The 27,078-nt window shown below is 45.2% G+C and overlaps 1 protein-coding gene across 3 annotated transcripts in view; it reads left to right on the forward strand.

Moving 5' to 3' along the window:
* ENOX2 (ecto-NOX disulfide-thiol exchanger 2) overlaps positions 1 to 26,029 on the forward strand; it is a 35,049-nt gene extending 9,020 nt beyond the window's left edge. For all 3 annotated transcript variants that reach the window (XM_060692123.2, XM_087877458.1, XM_060692122.2), the window contains exons 3-15: positions 2,404 to 2,535; positions 5,841 to 5,996; positions 7,909 to 8,115; positions 9,555 to 9,788; positions 11,141 to 11,353; positions 16,546 to 16,652; positions 18,250 to 18,361; positions 19,320 to 19,504; positions 21,567 to 21,674; positions 23,179 to 23,238; positions 23,794 to 23,902; positions 24,835 to 24,920; positions 25,508 to 26,029. In XM_060692123.2, the coding sequence (XP_060548106.1) occupies positions 2,404 to 2,535; positions 5,841 to 5,996; positions 7,909 to 8,115; positions 9,555 to 9,788; positions 11,141 to 11,353; positions 16,546 to 16,652; positions 18,250 to 18,361; positions 19,320 to 19,504; positions 21,567 to 21,674; positions 23,179 to 23,238; positions 23,794 to 23,902; positions 24,835 to 24,920; positions 25,508 to 25,642 (1,844 nt within the window). In that variant the 3' untranslated portion in view covers positions 25,643 to 26,029. The remainder of the gene's footprint in view (positions 1 to 2,403; positions 2,536 to 5,840; positions 5,997 to 7,908; positions 8,116 to 9,554; positions 9,789 to 11,140; positions 11,354 to 16,545; positions 16,653 to 18,249; positions 18,362 to 19,319; positions 19,505 to 21,566; positions 21,675 to 23,178; positions 23,239 to 23,793; positions 23,903 to 24,834; positions 24,921 to 25,507) is intronic.
* The last annotated feature ends 1,049 nt before the right edge of the window (positions 26,030 to 27,078 follow it).

Below are 27,078 nucleotides of genomic sequence, written 5' to 3' on the forward strand. Positions count from 1 at the left end.
TCAGCTGAGTAAAATCGAAGGATTTGTGATCCTTCCCCTCCTGTGGAAAGACCCTCAAAGTGCTACAGAGAGCAGCTACTGTTGGTGCCATGAAGTAGGAAAGGAGAAAGTAGGAAAGGAGAAATAGAAGAAACTGTAATTGTCTAATAAATTGCCTCCAGAAATCTTGGGCGCTCCATTACTGGAGGTTTTTAAGAAGCAACTAGACAGTCACTTGTCTGAGATGGTATAGGCTGGACTAGAAGACCTTCCAAGGTCCCTTCCGGCTCTGTTCTATTCTAAAGTATCCTAAGCTGATATCAAGTTGGCTGCTACAGAAGAGTTGATTGGAGAAGACAGTTCCTTGGTGGTTCAGAATAGGTTTGTGCTACATATCTGATCTTGCATATATTAACCGCAACTAGAATTGTATTTGCGCAACAATGGAAAAATGATGAGATTCTGTCTGAGGGGAATGTAAATAAGAAAATATTAGAATGCGCAGAAATGGATAGACTAACGCTTACTATTAAGGATAAAGAAGAAACTGAATATTTTTTTGGTATGGGACATATTTTATCAATGGCTAGACAACAGAAACAGAAGTTAGAAAGAAGGCGATATAAAAAGAGGAAATGCTAAAGTGGAGAGTTGTTAAAGAAGACGATGTTAAGTGTTAAGTATTAATGTTATTATATTATTATACTATCAATACTTTGGTGATGAATACCACAGCAAATATGTGTATTACGACTGTTTAAACATAACTGTACCCAGGCCGCACGCTGTTTGATGGAAATTGAATCTTATATAAATAAAACAAATAAAACATTAAAAAAAAGAAGAAGAATGGGTTTGTGCAGTTCTCCAAGGAGATGTGTTCTTATGGCCAGATGGAAGCAGGAGTCCAAAAATAATCCGAAGATCACTGGAGTTTCCTTTGTGTAGTAGCCCTTTAGGATGTAAAACGTATGGGCCAGAGCGTTGTGGTCCACCAGCAGCCTGCGCAGCTGGCAGCAGATTCAGACAGTGAGGAGGCTGGGGAGGAACATGGGCCAGTCCTGGAGTCTGGGGAAGGCTCAGACGAGGGCTCTGCGTCGGAGGCAGAGATGGGGCCAGGGCCATCTGGGAGTTATGTGCGGACTCCGCAGCCTCCAGAGTCGGACATCAGAGAGGCAGAGGAACAGGGGGAGCCTGTTCCTAGTGCATGCATGCGCAGAGCTGCCAGAAGGCAAGAACAGTTAAAACAAAAGGGACGACTCAGGAGTAAGGCTTGGAGATGATTGGCCCCTCCCATAAAACATAAAGGAAGAGCAAAGGCACGTGGGCCTTTGCAGGAAGCAACATTGTGGATGGTGTTGGTTTGTACTTTGAAGCTCCGTTTTTGACTCTGTGTTTCTGTGTGGCCTTGCCAAGATAATTGCCAATTAAGTCTTCGGCAGCGTGTCAAAGAAGATAAAGGTGGGTGTTTACCAGCCTTATCCCGAAGGACTGTGGCAGACTTCTGTTGGACTCTTTATAAACTCTTGGTGATTCAGCACGTGCTGTGAATGAAAGGAATTCACAGCCGTTAAAATTAAAAAAGGGGTTTGGGATTAATTGTGTGCTTTTTACTATATCAGGAAGCCTAGGTCAGAACACAAGAGATCTGGAGGGCAAACCCTGACCTGATGTAGCCCTGAGCAAAGTTTCAAGTCCTCAATGTTTTCTCTTCACTGTTAAACAAGACGAGAACCATGCTAAGAATAAGGGGAAGAAACAGAAAAACATTTTCCTGACGAAGGCAAGAAATTTGTACTGTTGTCTTGTGGTTGAATGACGCCACAGCAACTTGTCTCCCTTTCCGTCCCTTGATGAGTTTGAATTTATGTTACCGTGGGACGGAGATGTTCTTACTCTGTTCTTAATCTGGGTCTGTTTTTCCGATCAGGAATTTGGCAAGCAAGAACCCTTCTTTAAGGGAATTTTGCCAAATGGCTTCCTGGGTGCAAATAACACATGGCACCACACCACTCTGGACCATGGCCTGCGTTTTAGGGGGTTGTGCGCCTGCCAGTCAGGGGATCATTAGAAGCAATGAGGTGCCCGCACTTCTGTTTATTTTGTAAACATCTATTTTGAGCTCGAAACCTTGACACCTTGAGTTCTGGCGTTGCGAAGACCACGTCCTTATTCGAGGCAGGTGGGGGCGTATATTTTCCATTGAGATCTCAGGGCGTAAAGGACTTCAAATTTCTTGTTACATCCTGTTCTGTAATTGGAATTCGCTCCTACTCTTTATCCAAATAATGTTTTTTTCTCTGGCTCCCATCGCATATCCTCCCCCAAAGAAAGATACCAGTTAAAAAAAAAAAATCTTCCTTCATCTTCAGTAGGTTCAAAAGCACGTTGGAACCTTTTGCTAATTGTTGACCTTCTCTGCAGACAACATCCAAACTCTGAATCTTGACTCTTCTCCGATGGACTTGGGCATGTCTGACCCAACAGCCTGGACCACCGCAATGAATAATTTAGGGATGGCTCCAATGGGAATGACAGCAGATCCCCCTTTACCTAGTAAGTACACCCCTGATCCAGAAGAGTGCAAATGGGTGAAATACAGGGATGGGCTGCTGGGGGTTTCGCAAGGGTTCGGGAGAACCTCTAGCTAAGATTCTGTGCAGTTTAGAGAACCCCCAAATCCCACTCCTGGCTGGCCCCAGCCACCCTGCCCCTCCCAGGAGTCCCCACGCGGCCCCACGCGGCCCGTTTTGGATGCAGGTAAGTTCAGGGCGTGCGTGAGGCCTCGGGGAGGGCAGAAAACGGGCCTACTGGAAGTTCGGGAAGGCCGGGAACGGGTTTGTTTCTGGCATCCAGAGGGCCTCTGGAGCCTGGGGAGGCCGTTTTCACCCTCTCAGAGGCTCAAGGAAAGCCTCTGGAGCCTGGGGAGGGCAAAAAGCTCCCCTGCATGGTGGCTGACTAGGCCACGCCCACCCAGCAACGGGGCAGAGAACCCTTTGCTAAAATTTTTGAAGCCCACCCCTGGTCAAGTAACATCGTTTTTAGAGAATTGAATACACCCCAAATGAGAATTCTGCCCTGAAAGATGTAACCTTCCCTTCTCCATGAAAAATAAATATCTTTTTATAATACCCCCAAAAAATATATCAAGGGGAATATATATTTGATACTACATGTCTTGACAGCAGCAAGAATTGTATTCGCACAACACTGGAAGAATGAGGACACTCCTACAGATGAAAATAGAAAAATACTAGAATGTACAGAAATGGATAGGTTAACATTAAAGATTAAGGACAAAGAAGACACAGAATATTTTTTTAACATGGGATTTGTTTTATCAATGGAGGTAGAAATTAGAAGTTGGAAGATTATTGCTAGATATAAGTGAATAATATTATTATTATTACTATTATTATGTATAAGTAGATTGACCCAGACAATACATTGTTTACTAAGCACTTATGTATGTTAAAGAAAAATGTATAAATAAAATTAAGTAAAAATGAAAATAAATACCTTTGTGCTGACATGCTGCAGATGCACTGGTGATACTACCCATCTCCTACTCCCAATCTCATATTAATAAGGAAAACAAGTAAAAACTAAGTTATTTAGATACATACAAATTGTTCTCTGTTTTTTTTCCTACTTAGTTTCACTGCAACCCGTGACTTGGCTCAGTGGCTTAAGTTATGACAGGGGCTATTTATATGCACAAGCAGTTTTTTGTGCCTGGTTTCTTGGTGGCAGAACTATCAACTATCAAGAATCCCAGGGATTCTTATCGTAATCAATTTTTGTAATACAGATTCTAATTGGAGGGTATTGAAAATGGTGATTTGCGGAGTACCGTATTTTGATGTGCAAAAGGCTATTGTACTCCACCCAGCTTGAGCTCAAGTTTGCTTTCTTCTCTTCTTTCAAGTGGACTGGGGTTCTTGGTGCCTGGAAGTCACCTTTCCAAAGGCTTTGTTTTTGAAATAGCAAAAAGAGCAACCCATGAGAAAGTGAAAAAGAAGATGGGAGAGTAACTAAGCAAGTGTACAGCTGATCTTAGGACAACTCGCCACGGCCAGCTCGCTACAGGAGAAGAGTTATACTAATATCGAAGAAATGTTGGTATAGAACAGTGATGGCTAACCTTTTTGCCGTCGTTTGCCAAAAGCAGGGGGAGCGCATGTGCGTGTGCCCATACCCATAATTCAATGCCCCCCCCCGTGCATGCGCATGTGACCCACACACACATGTGCTTGTGACCCCCCCGCTCTCCCCGCTTTTAGCACGCAATGGCAGAGGTCACCAGTGGGCCCAGTAGGCCCATTTTTCGCCCTCCACAGGCTTCAGAGGCTTTCTTGGAGCTTGGGGAGGGCGAAAACAACCTCCCCCACCCGCCTGGAGGCCCTCCAGAGGCCCAAAGTGGCCCATTTCCCAACTTCCGGTGGGCCCGGAAGGCCCGTTTTTCACCCTCCCCAGGCTCCAGATGCTTTCTTGGAGCCTGGGGAGGGCAAAAACCGCCTCCCCCACACCCCGGAGGCCCTCCGGAGGCTGGAAACGGCCTGTTTCCTGGCTCCCCTTGAGCCCGGAAGGCTAAAAAATCAGTTGGCCGGTGCACTCATTCGTGCTGGAGCTGAGCTAGGGCAACGCTCGCGTGCTCCGTGTGCCACCTGTGGCACGTGTGTTATAGGTTCGTCATCACGGGTATAGAATCATTAAAGGATGCCGAAGGAGGGACAAAATGAAATGTGAATGACAAAAAGTAAATTGAATTGTTGGGAGTGGTGCGGTGGCCTAGAGGTGGAGCTCTCACCTCTCTGGGAAATACTGAAAATATATCTGCTGAACAAAACTCTGCATTGGCGACAGGAAGGGCATCCGGCCAGTAAACACTCTGCTAGCTCCATTCAGTTGCCCAGACTCCGCCCTGCAAGGGATTATGGGGCTGTTAAAAGAAGAAGAAGAAGAAGATGATGATGATGATGATGATGATGATGATGATGATGATGATGATGAATTAAATTGAATTGTTGAATTGTCCCGGGGCGAGTTGGTTGCAGCGAGTTGTCCCGTTCTGGCGTTCAGCATGTTGGCATCCTTCAGCTTTCAATTTATTTATTTATTTATTTATTTATTTTCTATACCGCCTTTCTCCCGTAGGACGGTGTACAGCCAAGAAAAATATAGACACACAAACATCATAAAATTGCTAATTAAAATTATTACTTAGTTTAGCCAATTAAATAAAACCCAGAATTAGATAACATTTTAAAAAATCATTCACATGTTCATATGTTTAGCCCTGCCTGTTGGAACATCAGGGTCTTGAGGGCACGGCGGAAAGCACAGAGATCAGGGATATTTCGTATCTCCGGGGGCAGTTCATTCCAAAGGGTTGGAGCCCCCACAGAGAAGGCCCTCCCCCTGGGAATCGCCAGTTGGCATAATTTGACTGACGGTACCCTGAGTAGTCCCTCCCTGTGAGAACGAACTGGTCGGTGGGAGGCTATTGGTGGCAAAAGACGGTCTCGTAGGTACCTAAGCCATGGAGCGCTTTAAAGGTGATAACTAACACCTTGAATTTTAGCCACACAGCAGGAAGAAAGGATGGAGGGCAACTTGAGAAGTGACGAGGCAAGCTGTGGATGCTTCCTCTTCCAGATCTCCTACTCTTTCCAAACCAAAAGAGCCCGTTTCGTGAGATGGATTCCATGCTGACAAACAAGCTCGACTTTTCTAAGCGCGTCGCCTTAGGAATCTCTCACAATCTTGGGCCTCTTGATTCGTAACGGGTGCGTAAATCCGTTTGGAATCTTTATTGGGATTCTTGTGCGCTTAATGTCTGATATCTTTATGTCTTTCAGACTTCGACCCGGCCCTTGGAATGATGACGGGCATCCCGCCGATTAATCCACTGATGCCTGGCTTGGGAATCGTGCCACCGCCCATACTGTCCGATATGCCGATGGCCAAGGAGATTGTTCACTGCAAAAGCTGCACGCTCTTTCCACCTAACCCTAGTGAGCCTTGCCTGAATGCTTGTGACCGCCCTGGAGGGCTGTGGGAAATCCTTGGAATTAGGAAATCACCCACTGCTGTTGCCTGGGTCTAACGGTAGATCAAGGGGAGGCTTGCAGTGTTGCAGAGATCTGGTTTCAGAGATCTTTGAAGGAGGTGGGAGGTGATAGAATCAAGTTGACCAGCTGCAGACATGTTGCATAAGGGAAATTTTTTTTAATGTACGCCTTTGTTTTTTTTAATAAAAGCCTGTTTACCTGCCCTGTCCTGTATATTAAGGGCTGAAGGGCTTGAAATAAAACCAGTGTTAATCTGGGTGCTGCAATTGTGACCTTTAAGTATGTCAAAATGATGCTTTGCCACACTGACAGTTGCTTAGCTTGCAAAATGTTGTGGACAAAGAGGAACTTAAAAGTACGTGTAAAAAAAATAGCCATGTTGTAACATTTAGGTTGGAGGAATGGACCACTGGCTCTGCTGCTATGCTCAATGGCAGAATCTTGAAAGTCTTGTTAGAATAGAATAGAATAGAATAGAATAGAATAGAATAGAATAGAATAGAATAGAATAGAATAGAATAGAATAGAATAGAATAGAATAGAATTCTTTATTGGCCAAGTGTGATTGGACACACAAAGAATTTGTCTTGGTGCATATGCTCTCAGTGTACATAAAAGATACATTCGCCGAGAATCACAAGGTACTACACTTAATGATAGTCATGGGGAACAAATAAGCAATCAAAACATATTAGGAAACAGTCAATATAAATCGTAACGATGCCAGCAACAAGTTACAGTCATACAGTCATAAGTGGGAGGAGATGGGTGATAGGAACGATGAGAAGATTAATAGTAATGCAGCCTTAGTGAATAGTTTGACAGTCTTGAGGGAATTATTTGTTTAGCAGAGTGATGACATCCGGGAAAAAACTGTCCTTGTGTCTAGTTGTTCTGGTGTGCAGTGCCCTATAGCGTCGTTTTGAGGGTAGGAGTTGAAACAATTTATGTCCAGGATGCGAGGGGTCTGTAAATATTTTCACAGCCCTTTTTTTGATTGGCACAGTATACAGGTCCTCAATGGAAGGCAGGTTGGTAGACATTGTTTTTTTCTGCAGTTCTAATTACCCTCTGAAGTCTGTGTCTGTCTTGTTGGGTTGCAGAGCCAAACCAGTCAGTTATGGAGGTGCAGATGACAGACTCAGTGATGACATTGTTTTTGTGGTTTTAAGGTATATAATGAAATGTTGAATAATGGGAGGTGGCCAATCGGCCTCAAGCCGTCCCTTTAGACTGCTTGTCCAATTGACCCTCATTGCAACGTGATGTAAGTGCCTACAGGAAAGGCGTTGTTTGCTATGCTTTAAATTCTAATACACCTCTGGATCCTAAGTGAGATGCTTTATGGTTCTCTGTCTGTTCAATTGTTATTAAGTGCAGCTATGCTCAATAATTGAAGGACGCGGGGCTCAGTGGCTAAGACACTGAGCTTGTCAATCAGAAGGTCGGCAGTTCAGCAGTTTGAATCCCTAGTGCCGTGTAACGGGATGAGCTCCTGTTATTTGTCCCAGCTTCTGCCAACCTAGCAGTTTGAAAGCACATAAAAAAAGCAAGTAGAAAAATAGGGACCACCTTTGGTGGGAAGGTAACAGTGTTCCATGCGCCTTTGGCATTTAGTCATGCCGGCCACATGACCACGGAGACATTGTTGGACAGTGCTGGCTCTTCGGCTTTGAAACAGAGATGAGCACCACCCCCTAGAGTCGGGAACGACTAGCACATATGTGCAAAGGGAACCTTTACCTTTTATCCTCAATAATTAGGTGTTTTTTTCCCCCTGACAGTTGTTATCTGTTTGTAAATGACTGCCTTGATCACCTTTTGCTCATGGAAAGTTTTCCTCTTGTATTTCTAGATCTTCCTCCTCCCACGACAAGGGAGAGGCCTCCTGGGTGCAAGACGGTGTTTGTTGGAGGGCTGCCAGAAAATGCGACGGAAGAGACCATCGTGGAGATTTTTGAGAAGTGCGGAGAGATCATAGCTCTTCGGAAGAGTAAAAAACACTTCTGCCATATCCGTTTTGCTGAGGAATATATGGTGGATAAAGCAGTTTATCTGTCAGGTGGTTATTTATTGTCTGCTCTTTAGGTTGTTCAGAGAAGGAACAAACTTAATTTATAATTTAGGTATTTAGAATTGCATTGGCCAGAAGCTGCCATGTCAGCTAGCTGGCATTTCCCAACTGCGCACTTACTGTATTTTTCGGAGTATAAGACGCACCTTTTTCCCCCAAAAAAGAGGATGAAAATCTGGGTGCATCTTATACTCTGAATGTAGCCCTTCCCAGCTTCTCAAACAGAGGTTTCAGAGGCTGAAAAAAAGCCTCCGAAACAGAGCTTCAGAAAAAAAGCCTCTGAAAGTTTCAGGGGCTTTTTTCTGAAGCTCTGTTTCGGAGGCTTTCAGAGGCAGAAAAAAAAAGTTTTCCGAAACAGAGTTTCAGAAGTTTCAGAGACTGAAAAAAGAGCAAGGCACAGAGCTCACAACCAACGAACCTGTTGCTAAAATTCACCTCTGGGAACAGCTGATTTGGGGTATTCCAAGAGGCCGATCCACCCACCAATCAGCTTTTTTCTTATTTTCCTCCCCAAAAACTAAGGTGCGTCTTATACTCCAAAAAATACGGTATATTTTTTCTGATCCCAACTGTATAAATAAGAAGTAGTTTCATAGTAACGTTCTTTTCTAAATCGGGATGTTCATGCAGCTTTTCCATCTTTCCTGCCTTAGTATCTTTTGGAGGGAAAGAGACAACGTTTCTAGAAAAACCACAGTAAACCTACAAAAACTGTAGGTAAAGTCTGTGAATAATTGTGCAGCTGGACAACAGACAGCTCTTGGGAAGCGTCTGGCCAAAAGTATGTTATATAGATGATTGTGAAACTCAGATTGGGATGAAACTTAACATACATATAAACACAAAATGAAGTGAGGTCAGACAGTATTTCATGTGGCTATGATGCGGAGCCATATCTGTGGGCATGCAAGCATTGCCCTAGCTCAGCTCCAGCACGCATGCACGCACTGGCCAGCTGATTTTTGGGCTTCCAGGCCCACCGGAAGTCAGGAAACGGGACATTTCTGGCCTCCGGGGAGGGGGGTGGGGGAGGCCGTTTTTGCCCTCCCCAGGCTCCAAGAAAGTGTCTGGAGCCTGGAGAGGGTGAAAAACGGGCCTTCCGGGCCCACCGGAAGTTGGGAAACGGGTCCGGAAGGCCTCCAAGTGGGTGGGGGAGGCCGTTTTCGCCCTCCCCAGGCTCCAAGAAAGTCTCTAGAGCCTGGGGAGGGCGAAAACCTCTCTCCTCTCTCTCAGGCCAGGTGAGGAGTGACTGGAAGGGGAGAGCGATGGGTGGGGCCAGCCAGTAGTGGGTTCAGCAGAGAGACGAAAGAGCCGCATGCGGCTCCAGAGCCACTGGTTGCTGACACCCATTGTAAGCATTGAGAAGCCAAGAAGAATCGATCTGCTGCCTGGCCCCGCCAGAGGCTTCATGAATTTGTCCCCACCAGGTTATCGCATCCGGCTGGGTTCCAGCACCGACAAAAAGGATAAGGGACGCCTCCATGTGGATTTTGCTGAAGCCCGGGACGATCTGTACGAGTGGGAATGCAAGCAGCGGATGCTGGCCAGAGAAGAGCGCCATCGCAAGAGGAAGACGGAAGAGCGGTTCCTCCCGCCCTCCCCACCTCCCGTGGTGAACTATTCAGATTATGAGTGCAGCCTGGTGGTTGAGAAGCTAAAAGGTATTTGGGAATACTTTTCATTGGGAAAGTGATCATGAAAGCATAAACACTGTCCATGTAGCAAAGGGTGATTGACATATCGTAAATCTTCAGTGAACTTCCGTTGACTGGTTCACACAACCTATTATAGATAGCTCTTGACTTCTTTCTTTCAAGTTTTTTTATTTTATATTATTTATACATTCCAAGGCATGAATAGTTGTTGTGGCCCACCAGCAGCCAGCGGAACTGGTAGTAGATTCGGACAGTGAGGAGGTTGGGGAGGATCATGGGCCAGTCCTGGAGTCTGGGGAAGGTTCTCATGAGGGCTCTGCATCGGAGGCAGAGAGGAGGCCAGGGCCGTATGCCAGTTATCAGCTACATAGATAGATAGATAGAGAGAGAGAGAGAGAGAGAGAGAGAGAGAGTAGATGATAGATAGATAGAGAAATAGAGAGATAGAGAGATGAGATAGAAGGGAGAGAGAGAGAGAGAAGAGAGATAGATGAGATAATAATAATAACAACAACAACAACAACAACTTTATTGTCATTGTACGTGTATACACAGTATACCCATACAACGAAATTCACTTAATACCCAAAGACCAGGTCCAACACACATAACAAACAACAAACATAAAGATAGATAGATATAGCAGATAGATAGATAGATAGATAGATAGATAGATAGATAGATAGATAGATAAAAAGAATAAAATTCTTTATTGGCCAAGTGTGATTGGACACACAAGGAATTTGTCTTTGGTGCATATGCTCTCAGTGTACATAAAAAGAAAAGATAACATTCGTTAAGAATCATAAGGTACAACACTTAATGATAGTCATAGGGTACAAATAAGCAATCAAATCGTGCTAGGAAACAATATAAATCGTAAGGATACAAGCAACAAGATTACAGTCATACAGTCATAAGTGGGAGGAGATGGGTGATAGGAACAATGAGAAGACTAATAGTAATGCAGACTTAGTAACTAGTTTGACAGTGTTGAGGGAATTATTTGTTTAGCAGAGTGATGGCATTCGGGAAAAAACTGTCCTCGTGTCTAGTTGTTCTGGTGTGCAGTGCTCTATAGCGTCCTTTTGAGGGTAGGAGTTGAAACAGTTTATGTCCAGGATGCGAGGGGTCTGTAGATATTTTCACTGATGGGGTGCACCTCCTCATCCAACTTTGTGTTTTGCTTGGAGTGGACGGTTCCACCTCATTCTGCCCCCCATGAGAAATCTCTTCCTTGGTTGTGCTTTTTAAAATATCTCCTCGCAAAGGGATGGATGGCTTTAATCCACGTGCCCAGCCGACAAGGGGAGCTCTTGTAACCCAACTGGGATTGTTTTTTTCCCCTCTCCCTTCAGTGGATGCCAAGTTTTTGGAAGCCGTTCAGACTTTGCTGGCTTGGTTGGAGAGGGGGGAAGTGAATCGGCGGACGGCCAACAGCTTCTACACCATGGTCCAATCGGTCAACAGCCACATTCGCCGGCTGATGAATGAAAAAGCGGCCCACGATAAGGAAATGGAGGAAGCTAAGGAGAAATTCAAACTGGCTCTTTCTGGGATCCTTGCTCAGTGTAAGTGCCAGGGGACTCTTTGCAACGCCGGGGGCTTTGCTCAGCCTGCAAAACGTGGGCATTTCCCTGTTTACATTTCCCACTGAAGGGGAGACAGAACCAGAGGAGATCTTAAAATATGCGTTTACCTGCTTAGGGAAGGCGTTTAGATCCACCTGTTGTGCATGTCTTAAGAGATCCCACCATTCTAAGAAAGAGATACCGTGTTTCCCTGAAAATAAGATTGGGTCTTATATTAATTTTTGCTCCAAAAGACTCATTAGGCCTTATTTTTGGGTTAGGTCTTATTTTGGGGAAAATACGGTACTAAATGCATCCATCTGGCTGACTGTCTTAACTGGGGCTTATTGGGGCTTAATGTAGGGCTTATATTACGAGCATCCTGAAAAATGCTAGGACTTATTTTCCAGTTGGGTCTTATTTTGGGGGTTAGGGTTAGGGAAACAGGGTAGATACATGGAGTATGTTCCTGAGCCCAGTCTTTCTCTCTCCTTCACCTCCCCAATTTTTGATGGGTAAGGAAAAAAAACACCTCCAAGTCCAAATTCTCCACCATTCGGAGTAAGGAATATGTAGGTTGCAGAATCTGGGCCCTTCCTTCCTTCTGGTGATGATGAGGTGACCTCACTCCTTTGCCACTGAGGCCGGAAGCGACGGCTGATTCCAGAACTAAGGTACGTGAAGGCCATGTTCTGCAGGCAATTATTGGCTTTCGAAGGCAGGTACCAAGGGTCAACAAAGGTCAGATGGACTTCCAAGCCATGATTCATTCCATCGGAAGGCCAGCTACAAAGGGTCCTCGACGTACGACCGTAACTGAGCCCAACATTTTCTATGCTAAGCGAGACATTTCTTAAGTGAATCTCGCCCCGTCGTACGACCTTTCTTGCCCACCGTCGTTAAGCGAATCGCTACGGTTGTCAAGTTAGTCACACGGTTGTTAAGTGAAGCCGGCTTTCCCGTTGACTTGGCTTGTCAGAAGGCCGCCAAAGGGGGTTTCACCTGACCCCACCACTCCCATCCCCGAGGGAACCCTGCGACCGTCGTAAATACAAGTCGGTGGTCAGTGGTCCTGAATTTCAATCACGTGACTGTGGGGATTGCTGCAGCGGTTGTTAAGTGTGAAAAACCGGTCACGAGTCACTTTTCTCGGTACCGTTGTAACTGCGAACGGTTGTAAGTTGAGGACTCTCTGTGCTGTTTTCTGCAGCAGGCAGGTCATGCCACTTCTGGAAGGCAGCTCCGTTTTTTGCCAGACGAATTTCTGGGTAATTCGAGGGAAGAGGCTTAAGGTGAATTATGCCTCTCCCCACCCCCTACCCCCAATCTGTCTCAGCTCTGTTTTCTGCCTTACTGATGGGGCTTCCTACAATCCTCCCTAACATTTTGCTGATTGGAAAGGAGCTTAGGTAATCAAGGTAGGTGGCTAGCCCAGTCCTCCTCCCCATCCACTATTCCTTTCACTTGAAGATCTGCAGGTCATTTTTCTAATTGACAGGTTTGAGACTTCCAGGTAATGTAATTCTGCTGTATTCCTCCCCCCCACTCCTTTTCCATGTTCCGAAATCCTATTCTGGTCCTTTGATGCTTTCTCCACCCTTGGCGATGCTGTGAGATTTTCACTCCCCTGTTTCTCCTCAGAATCCATTCCCAAGATCTACAGAGAAATGGCTACAGCCCTCCATTCAAAGCTCAAGGCCCTCCCCTGACGAGATAGTTCCTTGGATAACATTATAGGCTAGTCCAGGCCTGTCAAACTCAAGGCTTAGGGGCCGGATGCGGCCTGCAGGGTGCTTAGATCTGGCCTGTGGGGCCACCCTAGAAATAGTGAAGGACCAGCCCACGGTGCCTCTGCCAGCGAAAATGGAGCTCGGGAGAGCCGCATGCAGCTCTCCCAGGCTCCGTTTTCAGCCCCAACAGTCTCCTGCAGCCTTCTGCCAGCAAAAACGGAGCTCGGGAAGGCCGCCTGCAGAGGGCTGCGGGAGGATTCCACCACAGGTGCCCCCGACACGAGTGACGTCAAACTGGCCGTACCTCCCCTCCCAGCCCCCACCCCCCGAGCTCACACAACCCTGATGCGGCTCTCAATGAAACCAAGTTTGATACTCCTGGGCTAGTCCCAGAGTTGATCTCTGACAGAAAACCACTTGAAGAAACTAGAAGCATTTGAAATGTGGATTTACAGACAGCCGTTACGTATAAGCCAGGGTAACAAAATCACAAATGAGGAGGTGAGAAGCCGCCTGGGAAACCTAAGGGAAATCATCAAGGTGATGATGGGAGCGACATGGTGCTCCCACATGACACCTCTCCTGCGCGACCTGCATTGGCTTCCAGTGGTCTTCCGGGTGCGCTTCAAGGTATTGGTTCTCATCTTTAAAGCGCTCCATGGCTTAGGGCCCGGTTATTTACGAGACCACCTTCTGCCACCGATAACCTCCCACCGGCCAATACGCTCCCACAGAGAGGGCCTCCTCAGGGTGCCGTCGGTCAGGCAATGTCGGCTGGCGACCCCCCGGGGAAGAGCCTTCTCTGGGGGGGCACCCGCCCTCTGGAATGAGCTACCCCCAGGGATACGACTGATCCCGGACCTCCGGACCTTCCACTGGGCCCTGAAGACTTTTTTATTTCAGCAAGCCGGGCTGGGTTAAAAATCTTTTAATTGGGGAATTTTATGGGTAAGGGGTTTTAAATTGGGGAAGCCAAAGTTAAATTTAATTTCGTTTTTATAGTATTTTAATGTTTGCATTGTGCGTTTTTAATTTTGGCTGTTCACCGCCCCGAGTCCTTCGGGAGAGGGGGCGGTATAAAAATTTAAAAAATAAAATAAATAAATAAATAATACAAAGCCATTAAATAGCAAAAGTTAGAATATTCCGGGCATGTGGTGCGACACCCAGAAAAATACGGCATCTTTCACTTCATCCTCCAGGGAAAGGTTGAAGGCAAACAAGGTCCAAGCAGAAGAACATCATGGCTTCAAAATCTAAGGGACCGGTTTGGACAAAATTCAGCAGCACTTTTTCATGCGGCTGTTGACAAAAACAGGATTGCCAACATGATCGCCAACGTCCGATGACGGATATGGCACAAGAAGAAAACAAAGGGGCTAGTCCCTCTTTTATACAGTTGTTGGGGGAGAGGGTAAAATTAAAGGTCATAGCGGCAGGAAGGTCCCAAAATTTGATAAAGGGATGTTGGTTGGTAATGTCCCTACCATTCCAGATATGAGATCTGCTCCCAATGTTTCTTGAAGACTGATCTTCTTAGAAGTTCTACAGTTGCTTCCAACTTTCCATGATCTGATGATGAATATCATTTGGTCTGTACTAATTCAGGAGAGACTAACCTGGGCAATTCTTTAAGACTTGTGGACTTCAACTCCCAGAGTTCCTCAACCAGCCGTTGAGAAATTCTGGGAATTGAAGTCCACAAGTCTTAAAGTTTCCAAGGAGCAAAGGAGGATGTGCCCAAGTCCAGATACCCTCACTGCTCCGCTGAGGTCCCCTAGGATGGAGAGCCTTCCCCTACTCCAGGCTGCAGTGGGCTCCTCCTAACCAGAAATTGAGGAAGAAACCATTGGAGAAAAGGGAAACGTGAGGCTCACCTTTACAAGGTGAGCCTCAGGCTGGCTGACTGGCAGAGCTTCAGATGAGCTGGTAGATGTAAGCCAGTGTTCCTTAACCTTAGCAGCTTTAGGAAGGGCGGACTTCAACTCCCTGCTAGAAATTACACTCTTGTGTTTTTGGTTTCCAAAATGTGGATCTGCTTTCGGCCCCCTCTTGTAGCCTTACAGGCAAAAGGATTGGCGTGGAAATGGAATAGTCATGGAGCAGGGCTTTGCGTTTGCAATCCCAGCGTTCTGCAACAGCCCCAGCGCTAATTGCGACCTTCTCTTTGCAAATGATGCGATGGCTCAGCGGGTTAAAAGACGCTGAGCTGGTCAGCTGGAGAGCCCGGGTTTGAGACCCCGAGCTCCATGCAAGGGGGTGAGCTCCCGGTCCAGCTGCCCACCTAGCAGTTCTAAAGCATGCAAGTGCGAGTAGATAAATAGGCATCATTTCGGTGGGACGGTAACAGCGTTCCGTGCGTCTTGGATGTGTGACCTGTGCTGGCCCCATGACCAGGAAAATGTCTTTGGACAACATTGGATTCCTTGGCTAAGAAACAGAGATGAGCACCTTGCCCTAGAGTCGGACAGGATTGGCAGGGAAACCTTTACTTTCATCTTTGCAAAAGAGAGCTTCTTTCTGGCTAAGCAATGCTTTTTTTCCAAATTTCTTCCTTCCTTCCAGTTTTCAGAGACATCCTGTCTCCTTTTCCCTTACATTACTTTCCCTACCTTTTGCTGCCATCCTCCTCTTCCTCCCCCTCCTTCTCTTCCATTCCTTCTCCTTCTCTTCCTCCCCCTCTTCTCTTCCTTCTCGTCCTCCCACTCCTCCTCGTCCTCCTCTTCCTCCTCGTCCTCCCACTCCTCCTCGTCCTCCTCTTCCTCCTCTTCTTCCATTCCTCCTCGTCCTCATCCTCCTCTTCCATTCCTTCTCCTCCTCTTCCTCCTCTTCCTTCCTCCTCCCCTTCTCTTTTTCCATTCCTTCTCTTCTTCCCCTTCCTCCCACTCCCCCCTCTTCTTCCTCCTTCTCCCCCTCCTCCTCATTCTCTCCCATTCCTTCTCCTTCTCTTCCTCTTCCTCCTACTTTTCTTCTTCCATTCCTTCTCTTCTTCCTCCTCCTCCCCCTCTTCCTCCTTCTCCTTTCCTCCTCCTTTTCCATTCCTCCTCCTTTTCTTCCTCCTCCCCTTCTCTTCTTCCATTCCTTCTCTTCTTCCTCCCCCTCCTCCCCTCTTCTCTTCCTCCTCCTCCTCCTCCTCCTCTGCTTCCTCCTCCTCTGCCATTCCTCCTCCGTAAGCCCTTTTTGGCATCTCCTCGATTGGACTGAACCCGCTCAAATCAAACCCCTACAGGTGCTCCGTGCTGCTGCTGCTTCTGCCGCTGCTGGCAACACTACCTCTGCAACGCCGGATTTTTTTTTTTCCTCCTGCAGAGCTCGGCCTTCTCTAACAACATCATTTTTTTTTAAAAAAAAAATTGCGCTTTCTTACTCCTTTACTCCTTTTTCTTGCCCCTTCCACCCCACCCCCCACACCTTTGGATGATATTGTGGCCCGGTTTTGCCTGCTGATATTTGAACCTGCAGTCGAGCAGATCGTGGCCGTGTACCATTCTGCCTGCAAACAAAAGGCCTGGGACCATTTCACGAAAGCGCAGCGTAAGAACATCAGCGTGTGGTGCAAGCAAGCTGAGGTGGGTACCTTCCAGGACGTTTCTCCTAGCTCTAGTAGCACCTCTAGGTTGGCTGACAAAAGGATGGACTTATTCAACCCTAGGCCTGCAAGGTAAGTGGCAGCGCGCACATACCCCAATAGCACTTTAGACTTATATACCGCTTTGTAGTGCTTTACAGCCCTCTCTAAGCCAGGGGTCCTCAAACTATGGCCCGCGGGCAGGATACGGCCCGCCGAAGCCATTAATCTGGCCCATGGGGGACCATGAGGATGCCCCACCCACATCGCTTCACCTACCTGCCGGCCCCCACCCGCCTTCTGGAGGCTGAGGCCAAAAACGGGACGCGTGGAGGCCTCAGGAGGCCAAAAACGGGACAGAAAAGAAAACATCGGGAACCACAAAACCCTTCCCATGCCTGACTATTTCTTAAGAGGCCAAAAAATTAGCATATGTAGTTGAATTAAACGTTCTGTTTTCTTCTGAAACTTTTCTTTTCTTGGATTTATCCATGGTTAGCCTACCAGGGGTTGAAAAGCTCAATAAATCACATGCCGGTGGGTGTCGCGAATTGGCGGTTGTGACACATATTCTGAATAACGGAGCCACAGCAGAGGGATGGAAGAGCCACATGCGGCTCCAAAGCCGCAGGTTGCTGACTCCTGACCTACCCCCCCCACCAACTGGTCCAGCCCCCCCACCAACAGTCTGAGGGACTGTGAATTGGCCCCCTGTTTAAAAAGTTTGAGGACCCCTGCTCTAAGCGGTTTCCAGAGTCAGGGTATTGCCAAGCTCTGCCATTCCTTCCCCTATAGTTGGGGATTTTACACGATTCCATAAGCTAATCAATACGGCCGGGGTACAAGCATCAAGCTATACCATTGAACAGACAGATGCCGAGCTGGACATGCCGTCCTCTGCGTGCAGCCACTAGGGTTGTAAGCGACCTGGTTAAGTGTGTCGTGCAAGCTCTTGTTCAGTCAGTTTTGCCAAAAGTAGCACCTCTGACGAGGCCAAGTCGCAATGACAGCTGTCAACCAAAAGGCCTTTTCACCCAGCCTCAGAAGGATCAGTAAACTGTAGAGCTGGTTGCTGGGAGGGGTAAACATCTCCCAGTCTTCCAAACCACTCAGATAATCACATACAGAACGAAGACGTTGATTGCAGTCAGCAAGAATGTTCAGGTAAGTTGTCTGACAGGAAACCTGTCTCTCAGGGTGAGGCTTTATCCTGTAAGAATTCACTCTCTTTATTTCGGTTAAAGGTTCGTTGGGAATTGAAACAAAGTGAAATATGGATCCTGCCTAGAAGGGAATTAATATTCTAATACCTGCAACGTTTTCATATCTTTTTTCCCCCCCCCAAAAAATATTTGGGTCTTACTGTTGTCCTTTCAAACAAGCGAAACAACCAATTCTCCTTCCCCCCCGAATGGACATTTTAATGCCATTAAAAATAAAATAAAAATAAAAAGCACCATGGAACATAGGCTGGAAGGGCCGAATCAGCGACAGTGGCGGATCGGCTGAGTCAAACTGGGTTGGTGTATATGCTCTTTTTCATGATGGACTATGCCCAAAGTGGCTCGTAACAAGCATTTTTTTTTTTTAAATTCTAGGAACTCCGTAACCTTCAGAACGATGAACTGATGGACATTCGCAGAGAGGAGGCCATGGACATGTCTGATGATGAAACGGAGTCACCTGAGATCAAAGAAACGGAAGAGTCAGGTATCTATGGAACGCTTACAATATAAAAACAAAATATGGCCTAGTTCAGTGATGGCGAACCTTTTCGGCACCGAGTGCCCAAACTGGAACATGTGTGCATGTGCAGGCCGGAGTAACGGAAATCCAAAGACCAGCTGGCCAGCGCGTGCATGCCTGCTTTTCGGGCCATTTTCAGGACGTTTTTTGGGCTGTTTTGGGCCTGAAAAACGGCCTGAAAACAGCCTGATTTTGGGCCATTTTTGGGGCTGTTTTCAGGCCGTTTTCTGGCTCTCTGGTGCCCGTGAAGACCAGCTGGCCTGAAACCAGAAGAGCAGTTGACGACAGCATGCCCTGCCCACAGAGGGGTCTAGGACTTTTCGGCTCGGTCTCTTCGCCTTGCCTGTTTTGCCCTGAGGTTTTCACCTCTGGGTTATTAGCCACAAACTTTTCTCCTCAGCTGGCCTTCCGCCAGTCTTTCGCCCCGGCACAATGGCCATAGCTACTCCCTCCCAGGCGCTTCACCACATACACAGAAGGAGTTTTCATCCTAGGTTTTTCGACACCTGGGACAGTTAGGGCCCAACAAATCAGCTAGAGAGGGAAGGAAGGAAGGAACAGCCTTAGTGAAATGGGAGGGAGAAGGAGGGGGGAACTTCCATTTTTGGCTGTTTTTTACAGCCCTCTCTAAGCGGTTTACAGAGTCAGCTTATGGCCCCCAACAATCTGGGTCCACGTTTTACCCATCTCAGAAGGATGGAAGGCTAAGTCAACCTTGAGCCTGGTGAGATTCGAACTGCCAAATTGCAGTCAGCCGGCAGTCAGCCGAAGTAGCCTGCAGTACCGCACTCTAACCACTGTGCCACCGCGACTTAGAAGAAGACTACCTAAAGGATATTTGCACAGGATGGAATTTTATAAGCTGAAATTTGTGATAAGGAAAACTAGCTCATCTCGGTTTTTCTGTCTTCCTCCGTCCCAGTTTTAGTTTCACAAACAGAAGCGCTGAAGGAAGAAAACAACAGCTTACGGTGCCAGCTGGACGCCTACCGAAATGAAGTCGAGCTCTTGAAGCAGGAGCAGGGCAGAGCGGGACGAGAAGATGACCTCAGCCAGGATCAGCAGCAGCTGAAAATCCTCCAGCAGACTTTACAAGGAATGCAGCAGGTGGGGAAGGGGAGTGGGGAGGCGGAGCTTGTCAGAGTTTGTTGCAGCACACACAATCAGACAATTAAGCAGGATTCATTAACTTTTCTCTTTATATATAATATGACACACGAAGTTAGTATACGATAGCCAAAAAGCAGGTTTTTCCACGTTGTAGAGAAGAGAAATAGCGAGTACAAACACAGCACAAAATGGAAGCACAAAATGGAGAAGGCAAAATGGAGGAGAGAGAGAAGCTAGTGCCCGCAAGCTTATACACAGAACAGTTAAGCCACGCCCAGGCTCCAAACTGTCTCTTATGATCCCATGCAACAAATACAATGTTTCAGTTACCAAACAGCCCTCATTGGCTGACCTGTTACCATGTCTATCCAAACAGCCCCCATTGGCTGACCTGTTGCTATGCCCTATTCCAGTTCATGAATATACTGACAGAGCTCTCTTCTCTTGTCATGCTCAAATGGTTCCTCTTTGTCCTGTCCTTGGAGCACAAGCTTATCTCCTTGGGAGAGGTGTCCAGGTAATCCTCGACTTATAACAGTTCATTTAGTGACCGTTCGAAGTTACAACAACATTTTTTTTAAAAAAAGTGACAGGACTGTTTTTCACATTACGGCTATTGCCACAACCCTACAGCTATATGATGAAAATTCAGGCCCTTGGCAACTGACTCCTATTTATGACGGTTGCAGTGTCCCGGGGGTCATGTGATCCCATTTTGCGACCTTTCAACAAGCAATGGGGGAAACTAGATTCACTGAACATGTGTATTACTAAGCTGATGAGCTGAAGAAGCTTCTTGGATGAGAAGCAAAACGTCTTTAAAGAAAAACCAGACAGTCCAGCTGTCAGGGTTCCGGCGGATGCCCTAATTAAATCATGAGCCTCGAGCCAAGCTTCAAAAGAAATCCAGTTATTTATTAGGAGCTTCATGTCAGCACATTCCAAGTGAAGCCAACTCTGACCCCACGTAATTTACGCCCCAATCATGACCCTGTTTCCCCCCGTCCCGCTAGGGTGTGTCATCAATCCCATTTGCCAATGGAGCAATTTCACGGACTGTAGAGATCACTCCCCTCCGGCCGCTGTAGGTAACCCTGGGAGACAGCCTTGAGAGAGAGATGTCTGGAATGTACTTCTGTTTTTGGCTGCCGTGCTGCTTCGTCGGTTTCCCATCCCCCTTGCCTATGGCAACTTGAGAGTAGGCCAGGGATGCATTGCGAGTTGACACCAGTTGTCTCTTGAAAAAAGCATCTTTGCGACATTTGTATTACTAACTTTATCAACTGCAGTGATTCACTGAACAATTGTAGCAAGGAAGGTCATAAAATGGGGCAAAATTCATTTAACAACTGTCTTGCTTAGTCACAAAAATTTGGGGGTCAATTGTGATCATAAGTCAAGGATTTCCTGTAATTTATCGGAAACCTTCTTTCCCAAATAAAAGGTACAGCTGGGCTCTGCCTTTTTTTTAAGGACCAACTCAGATGACACACTGCAGTAGGCAGACACTTGAGTTCTCCCCAATTCTTCATTTTAAAAAAAAAGAACATAATTTAAAATAAAATCAAACATGGGAACGAGGAAAAGAAGGTTGAGTCTTCCCAAGATGGGGCTGTACTAGATGTACCGTGTTTTCCCGAAAATGAGCCCTCCTCTGGAAATAAACCTTCCCCCGAAAATAAGCCCTCCCCGAAAATATTTAAACACATGTGCAGCCGGTCCCTGCCATTTCCTCTGGTTAGGGTTAAGGAGACAGAGCTGGAAATCAGATAAGACGGCAAGAGGAACCCCGTCTTGCTCCACACGCCTCAAAATAATAAGACCTTCCCGAAAATAAGGCCAAGCGCTTATTTCGGGGGTTCAAAAAAATATAAGACAGGATCTTATTTTCAAGGAAACACGGTAATCATCTCTAGAGCTAAGCATGGCCTTTGTTCTGTTTATTCATGCATTACATAACTTTTGCATTGTCTGGGTTGGGATTGTCTTAAATTACTACATGGCCTAGTAGTACCATAAGTAGGACATTGCTATACCGCATTTCCTTTCTCCCTTCCAGCATCTTCAGAAACTGCAGGAGGACTGTGAGAGAAGAGAGGCTGAATTGGAAAAAGCGAAAGAAGAAAAATTACAGCTTGACAAATTGCTTGAGAGACTGAAGGAAAAGGTAGAAGTTGTTCTTGGCTTAATGATGATCTCACGGCGCTGTTTCTCGACCGTGGCAATTTTTTAAATAAGCGGACTTCAACTGCCAGAATTCCCCAGCTAACCGTTATAATCTTACAGGCTACATTTTCCATATCAAGTTTTGGACAGTGGGTTTCTCTGATTTTTTCAGGATAGGAGGCTGTCATAGATCGGTAGTAGTGTCTGCTGATGGAGCTTTAAAATAGTCTGTTATGCAATTTTTGCTGAAAACAAATAATTTTGCAATGTTCACTTCTATTCCCCTGAGATTTCAAAGAATATGATTTTAAATATATGAGCAGTAACAGCTCAGAAATCAAACATGTGGAACTTGGCAATGTATTCTGAGAAGTAGGGGAAAGAAAGGAAAGAAAGAAAGAAAAAGAAAGAAAGAAAGAAAGAAAGAAAGAAGAAAGAAGAAAAAAGAAAGAGAGAAAGAAAAAAGAGAGAGAAAAAGAGAGAAAGAAAAAGAAACAGAAAGAAAGAAAGAAAGAAACAGAAAGAGAAAGAAAAGAAAAAAGAAAGAAAGAAAAGGGAAGGAAGGAAGGAAAGAGAGAAAGGAAGGAAGGAAAGAGGAAGGGAAGAGAGGAAAGGAAAGAATGGAAGGAAGGAAAGAGAAAGAAAGAAAAGAAAAAAGGATGGACGGAAGGAAGGAAGGGAAGGAAAAAAGGAAGGGAAGGAAGGAAAGAGAAAGGGAGGGAGGAAGGAAAGAGGAAGGAAGGGAGAAAAGGAAAGAATAGAAGGAAAGAAAGGAAAAGAAAGAAAGAAGGAAGGAAGAAAAGAGAAAGAAAGAAAGAAAGAAAGAGAAAGAAAGAAAGAAAGAAAGAAAGAAAGAAAGAAAAAAGAAAGAAAAAGAAAGAAAGAAAGAAAGAAAGAAAGAAAGAAAGAGAAAGGAAAAAAAAAACCTTCAGGTCTAGATTCTATGCCAAGAAAATTTTCAGTTTGGATAAATGCAGACATTTCATATGTCTGATTATTTGAGTACAGCAACCCTTAGGTGCCTGTCCGTTACAATATTTTGTTTGACGTTTTGTATTTCCACTGGAGAATTTGGATGTTCTTCATATAAAGAAATAAATCTTGGTTTTGTCTTAGACTTAGAGCAACGTTGCTTTTTATGGCAGCTTGCCTTTTTATACAATGCTTCTCAGCAGCCTATCTCAACGAAAGGAACTCTGGGCGGCAAACAGAATTCAAATAAAATGGAAACAATTAACAAACATTACAAAAATGAAAATCCAAAGCAACCAAGTCACTACTAGTGCAATTAGGAAGCGGGTCGCTGCATACATGTACTTTGAAAAAGATTAGCTGCTCTGCTAGCTTTGTTTCCTTGAATTGCCAAGTTAACGTACTGGTAAATTCCTGATTAAACTTGGCAGCAAAGCTAAGGCTATTTGAACCATCGGGAAGGCAGAAGGATCTTGCATGAAGAATTATACACTCCGGAGGTTATAACTTTTCCTTTTTCCAACTGAATGCAGCAAGAACTGGCAGCTGGATCTGACAGAGAGAAAGACTCAACGGAAGCTAAAGATCAAGTCGTAAGTTGTCTCCTGAACATTATCCATGATAGTACTTGCTCTTTGCATTGCGACTCCATTGCACCTGATATATTTATTTGTTATTCCATGTGACACAAAATGAGAATTTCAACTGGGAGTGAAGTATGATCCCCCAGCCTACTTTTTAAGTAATGTCATTTAAGTTAATTGACTGTGGCAGTATAGTTATTCCAATGTCTGCAGAGCACAGTTAAAAAAATCAATGTGTTGTTAAGAGACAAATCTTGGGCAATATATTGATTACTCTCTGAGCTTGATCGTTTGCTTGCAGACATTATCAGCACTGATGATGTTACCAAGTTACCTGACTTGGTAACATCATCAGTGCTACTGAGAATGGAGTTTGCTCCCTGTTTATATACAATAGTTTGCCCTTTTTGTATTGCTGGGGGTGTGGTTTTCTGCTTAGTAGGTCCTTCATTGGGATACTGTTTTCGGTTTTCTATTTGCTTGTTTGTCTGGTGTTAATCCCTGTTTATCTGGATATTGACTGTTGACAGAAACTCTTTTGTTGATCCCCTTAATTCCTTTTAGGACAGTGACTTGTCAAGCATTTGCTCAAAGAGTCCAGAGAAGGAAAGACTGCTTGAGAAAGGACTTCACTGCAACCCTTTAAGATTGGAAAGGGAAGCTTTACTAGTGGGTAAGGATTTCTGAGCTGCAGGATCCTTGAGGTTTAGATTTAAATTAGGACCATCGGAAGCTGCCTTGCATAAGGCACCATTTAGTTAACTCCGAGAGGTCCACACACTAAGAGATCCTCCCAGGTTTCCTGTGGAGCTGGGCTATTTCTCTTTGGGCCTGAATCTGATCAAACATATCCTGAAAGCAAAGCCTGTGGAACCACACCTAGAGTACTGTATCCAGTTTTGGTCACCACACTATAAAAAAGTTGTTGAGACTCTAGAAAGAGTGCAGAGAAGAGCAACCGAGATGATGAGGGGACTGGAGGCTAAAACATACGATGAACGGTTGCAGGAACTGGGCATGGTTAGTCTAGTGAAGAGAAGGACCAGGGGAGACAGGATAGCAGTCTTCCAGTATTTGAGGGGCTGTCACAGAGAGGAGGGGGTCAAGCTGTTTTCCAAAGCACCCGAAGGCCAGACAAGGAATAATGGATGGAAACTGAACAAGGAGAGATTCAACTTGAAAAATAAGGAGAAATTTTCTGACAGTGAGAACAATCAACCAATAGAACAGCTCGCTTTCAGAAGTTGTGGGAGCTTCATCACTGGAGGCTTTCAAGAAGAGACTGGACTGCCATTTGTCAGGATGGTGTAGGGTCTCCTGCGTGGGCAGTGGGTTGGACTAGATGACCTACAAGGTCCCTTCCAACTCTGTTAATCTGAACCCCATTTTGTTCCAGCTATAGAACAAGACAGGTTGCTCATGTTTCAGTCCTGGCCCCGATCATCTTAAAACAGCTATTCTGTGTACAGAATGGCTTATGACCACAACCTTTCCTACTTTGCATTCCAAAATACGGAGCGGCTCTTATAAGAAATTAAGGTGTGTTCTGTGCTGGCATCCCCATCTCTTGGGAGTAACACCCTCCCCGATTTTTTTTTTTTTTAGGGATCATCTCAACATTTCTGCACGTTCATCCTTTTGGGGCCAGCATCGAATACATCTGTTCCTACCTCCAGCGCCTAGATAGTAAGGTAGGTATATTAAAATGTAAACGTATAGGTGATCTTGGCCAACTTTAAATGCATCTCAAGCTTTTGCTACCCAAACAGCCTTTTCTGCTTTTAGACTGCCTCTTTTCCTTTGAGTGGTTCATCTTGAGCCGAGTACAGGTAGTCCTCGACTTAACGACCACCATGGAGCCCAAAATTTATGTCGCTAAGCGAGACAGTTGTTAAGTGAGTGTTGCCCCATTTTACAACCTTTCTTGCCACAGTTGTTAAGGGAATCACTGCAGCGGTTAAGTTGGTAGCACGGTTGTTAAGTGTTATGACCCAGGCCCACGTAGTTGATATTAAATGCAAACAGTTCCAAAAAACAGATTTTATTAAAACAGCTGAGAATTAACTCATTCTCAGCGTATTCCAAATTAAATGAAAGCATCATGTATACAATGAAATTGGTTAAAATCTTCAAAAGGCAAAAGGAAAAGTAATTTATTGTCTTAACATGGCAATCAACTTAACCAGATGCTTTTGATGGCAGTTTTACCAACCCAAACGTTGAGGGGTTATCCCTGTTCATTCGTTTTAGTGACATGCCGCTTTTTTTTTTTTTGTAGATTTGCGCCACTGAAGTGGAAAACCTCATGACACGACTCCAGCATACTTTCAAACAAGAGATGAATGGGGTTGGAGCCAGTCTAGAGAAGAGATGGAAATTTTGTGGTTTTGAAGGATTGAAGACTATCACCTGAACCTGAAGCCAGGAATCCTTTGAACTCTTAACAGAATGTGCAATATTTGCAGTATGCATAGATACGAGTTTCCTTTTGGGAAAGCCAGTCCTTGAACTGCATCAAGAAAATTGGGGGCCAGTTTTTAAGGACTGTAAAGTTGTGGTTCTTGTTTTGTTTGTTTTGTTCATTACGCTAACGAGCCTTTTTTCAAAGGACTATCATGCACAATTTTGGGTTGATACCGACCCTGTCTTTTGGATCTTTGATACTTTTTACAACTCCCATTGGCTAAAAACATTTTAATAGTTTATTTGAACATGACACACTCAGGCCTCTGTTTAATGTTTTTACCATTGAGAGCAGCTAAAAGAAAATCAATACAATAAAATAAAATATTCAATGGCATTGGAGACATTTCTTTTCTGGCCTCTCACATCGTTTCATAATATAGAGATGCTCAATATTTAGAAGCAGAAAATGATGCAACATTGCAACAAGAATGTGTCGTGCGGAATCGGTGTTGTTGGAAGAAATATCCATCTGGTTCAATTCCAAGTGGGGAAAAAGACACTGGAAACACGGAGGCTGATTGGAAAAATGGTTTATTGATGAACAGAACCACATGGGTTTGAGGTCCTGGCAGCTGACCAATTGATTTGGTCAATACATGGATTTTTATACAGTTTGTTCTACAGCATTTTGTAATTTAGAGGCTTGTTATGTGTATTTTGTTATTTGATTTTAATTAGTTTGTCTCAGGAAAGCAATGAGTTGGGGTTTTAAAATCTTGTTTAACAAATGTAATTAATCCTAGATGCTGGCTTCCTTGGGGTTTTAATCCTGTCTTGAATGGATTACCAAATCTGCATTTCTAAAAGTTGGTCCCTTAGATGAGGGGTCACCCAATCTTTAGGACCTCAGGGACCATTAAATTCATAATTTTAAATCCCGCGGACCACTAATATGGATTTTTTAAAAAGATAAATAGTATTTAGTGTAATATAAAGGTTAGGGTTAGGGTTCCTCTCGCAATACGTGCTAGTCGTTCCCGACTCTAGAGGGCGGTGCTCATCTCCATTTCTAAGCCGAAGAGCCAGTGCTGTCTGATGACGATTCCGTCGTCATGTGGCCAGCATGACTAAATGCCAAAGGCACACGGAATGTTATTACCTTCCCACCGAGGTGATCCCTATTTTTCTACTTGCATTTTTACATGCTTTCGAACTGCTAGGTTGGCAGAAGCTGGGGCAAGTAACGGGAGCTCACTCCGTTATGCAATGCTAGGGATTCAAATATAAAAAATGCAAATAATTTTTCTGCGGACCACCAAAATTTTCTCGCAGACCACCAGTGGTCCACATACCACCGTTTGGTGACCTCTGCCTTAGATTCTACTAACATGGGGTAGAGAGCTGAGGCTCCGAGTTTCTGTCTTTAGAAACATGTTTCTCCTT

Source organism: Pantherophis guttatus, chromosome 12 (genome assembly GCF_059756535.1).
Source record: "Pantherophis guttatus breed Tessera chromosome 12, ASM5975653v1, whole genome shotgun sequence".
Taxonomy (NCBI): domain Eukaryota; kingdom Metazoa; phylum Chordata; class Lepidosauria; order Squamata; family Colubridae; genus Pantherophis; species Pantherophis guttatus.